This window comes from Cyphomyrmex costatus, unplaced genomic scaffold (assembly GCF_001594065.2).
Source record: "Cyphomyrmex costatus isolate MS0001 unplaced genomic scaffold, Ccosl1.0 scaffold378, whole genome shotgun sequence".
Taxonomy (NCBI): domain Eukaryota; kingdom Metazoa; phylum Arthropoda; class Insecta; order Hymenoptera; family Formicidae; genus Cyphomyrmex; species Cyphomyrmex costatus.
In genome coordinates this window covers 288606-289317 of record NW_017277972.1, presented here as the reverse complement: position 1 = coordinate 289317, position 712 = coordinate 288606, and the positions used below count along the sequence as shown (strand labels likewise).

Below are 712 nucleotides of genomic sequence, written 5' to 3'. Positions count from 1 at the left end.
TCTCTCTCTCTCTCTCTCTCTCTCTCTCTCTCTCTCTCTCTCTCTCTATACTTACTATTACTTCTTCATCTTGAACATCTTTTTCAGATGTAAAGTAAGAAATTTCATTTGTTAGATCTTCTATTACTTTCTCTTTTATGTAATAACCAAAAATAGTTGGTATTGCATTTGGTTTTAATTTTTTTTTGTCAGTTCTGCATTCCCACATTTCAGGAGCAAAATGCACCTGTGTAATAAATAAAAATTAATAAAATAGTATTGTGATCACTATTTTTAACATATTATTTTTTATATAAATATGACAGTTTAAACTTGAAGAATTAATAAAGTAAAATAATATAATCTTACCTCGCATACATAACAATTATTTGTAGGCACCCAATGTTTGCGATTTATTTCATGTATCCATTTAGCTCGACGTTCTGGATCTTTTGGAAGAACTTTCATACTATATCCCTTTTCAGAGGAATTATTGCAGAAGGGAACTGAGCACCAAACCATTTTCATTTTTTTTTTAGAACAAAGAATAATTGCGTCTTTAAAATGATACGATTCATGAGGCGAGACGAAACAGAAACTATGAAGTTTGTAGAGCTACAATCAGCTACAACTTACAGCGCCACTAGAATGAGATAGCATGATTTTTTCTCTCTCGCACAATTTCGACGAATAATGGCGGACTTCACGTGTCCAGACTCTTATTACAGGGTCA

At 32.0% G+C, this 712-nt stretch overlaps 1 protein-coding gene across 1 annotated transcript in view; it reads right to left on the bottom strand.

Annotated features, from left to right (window-relative positions):
• Window positions 1-690, bottom strand: part of LOC108776746 (THAP domain-containing protein 2-like) — a 1220-nt gene extending 530 nt beyond the window's left edge. Inside the window, exons 1-2 of the mRNA XM_018543449.1 lie at window positions 349-690; window positions 56-226 (exon numbers count right to left, since the gene is read on the bottom strand). Of these exons, the coding sequence (XP_018398951.1) occupies window positions 56-226; window positions 349-507 (330 nt within the window). The 5' untranslated portion in view covers window positions 508-690. The remainder of the gene's footprint in view (window positions 1-55; window positions 227-348) is intronic.
• Between the last annotated feature and the right edge of the window lie 22 nt (window positions 691-712).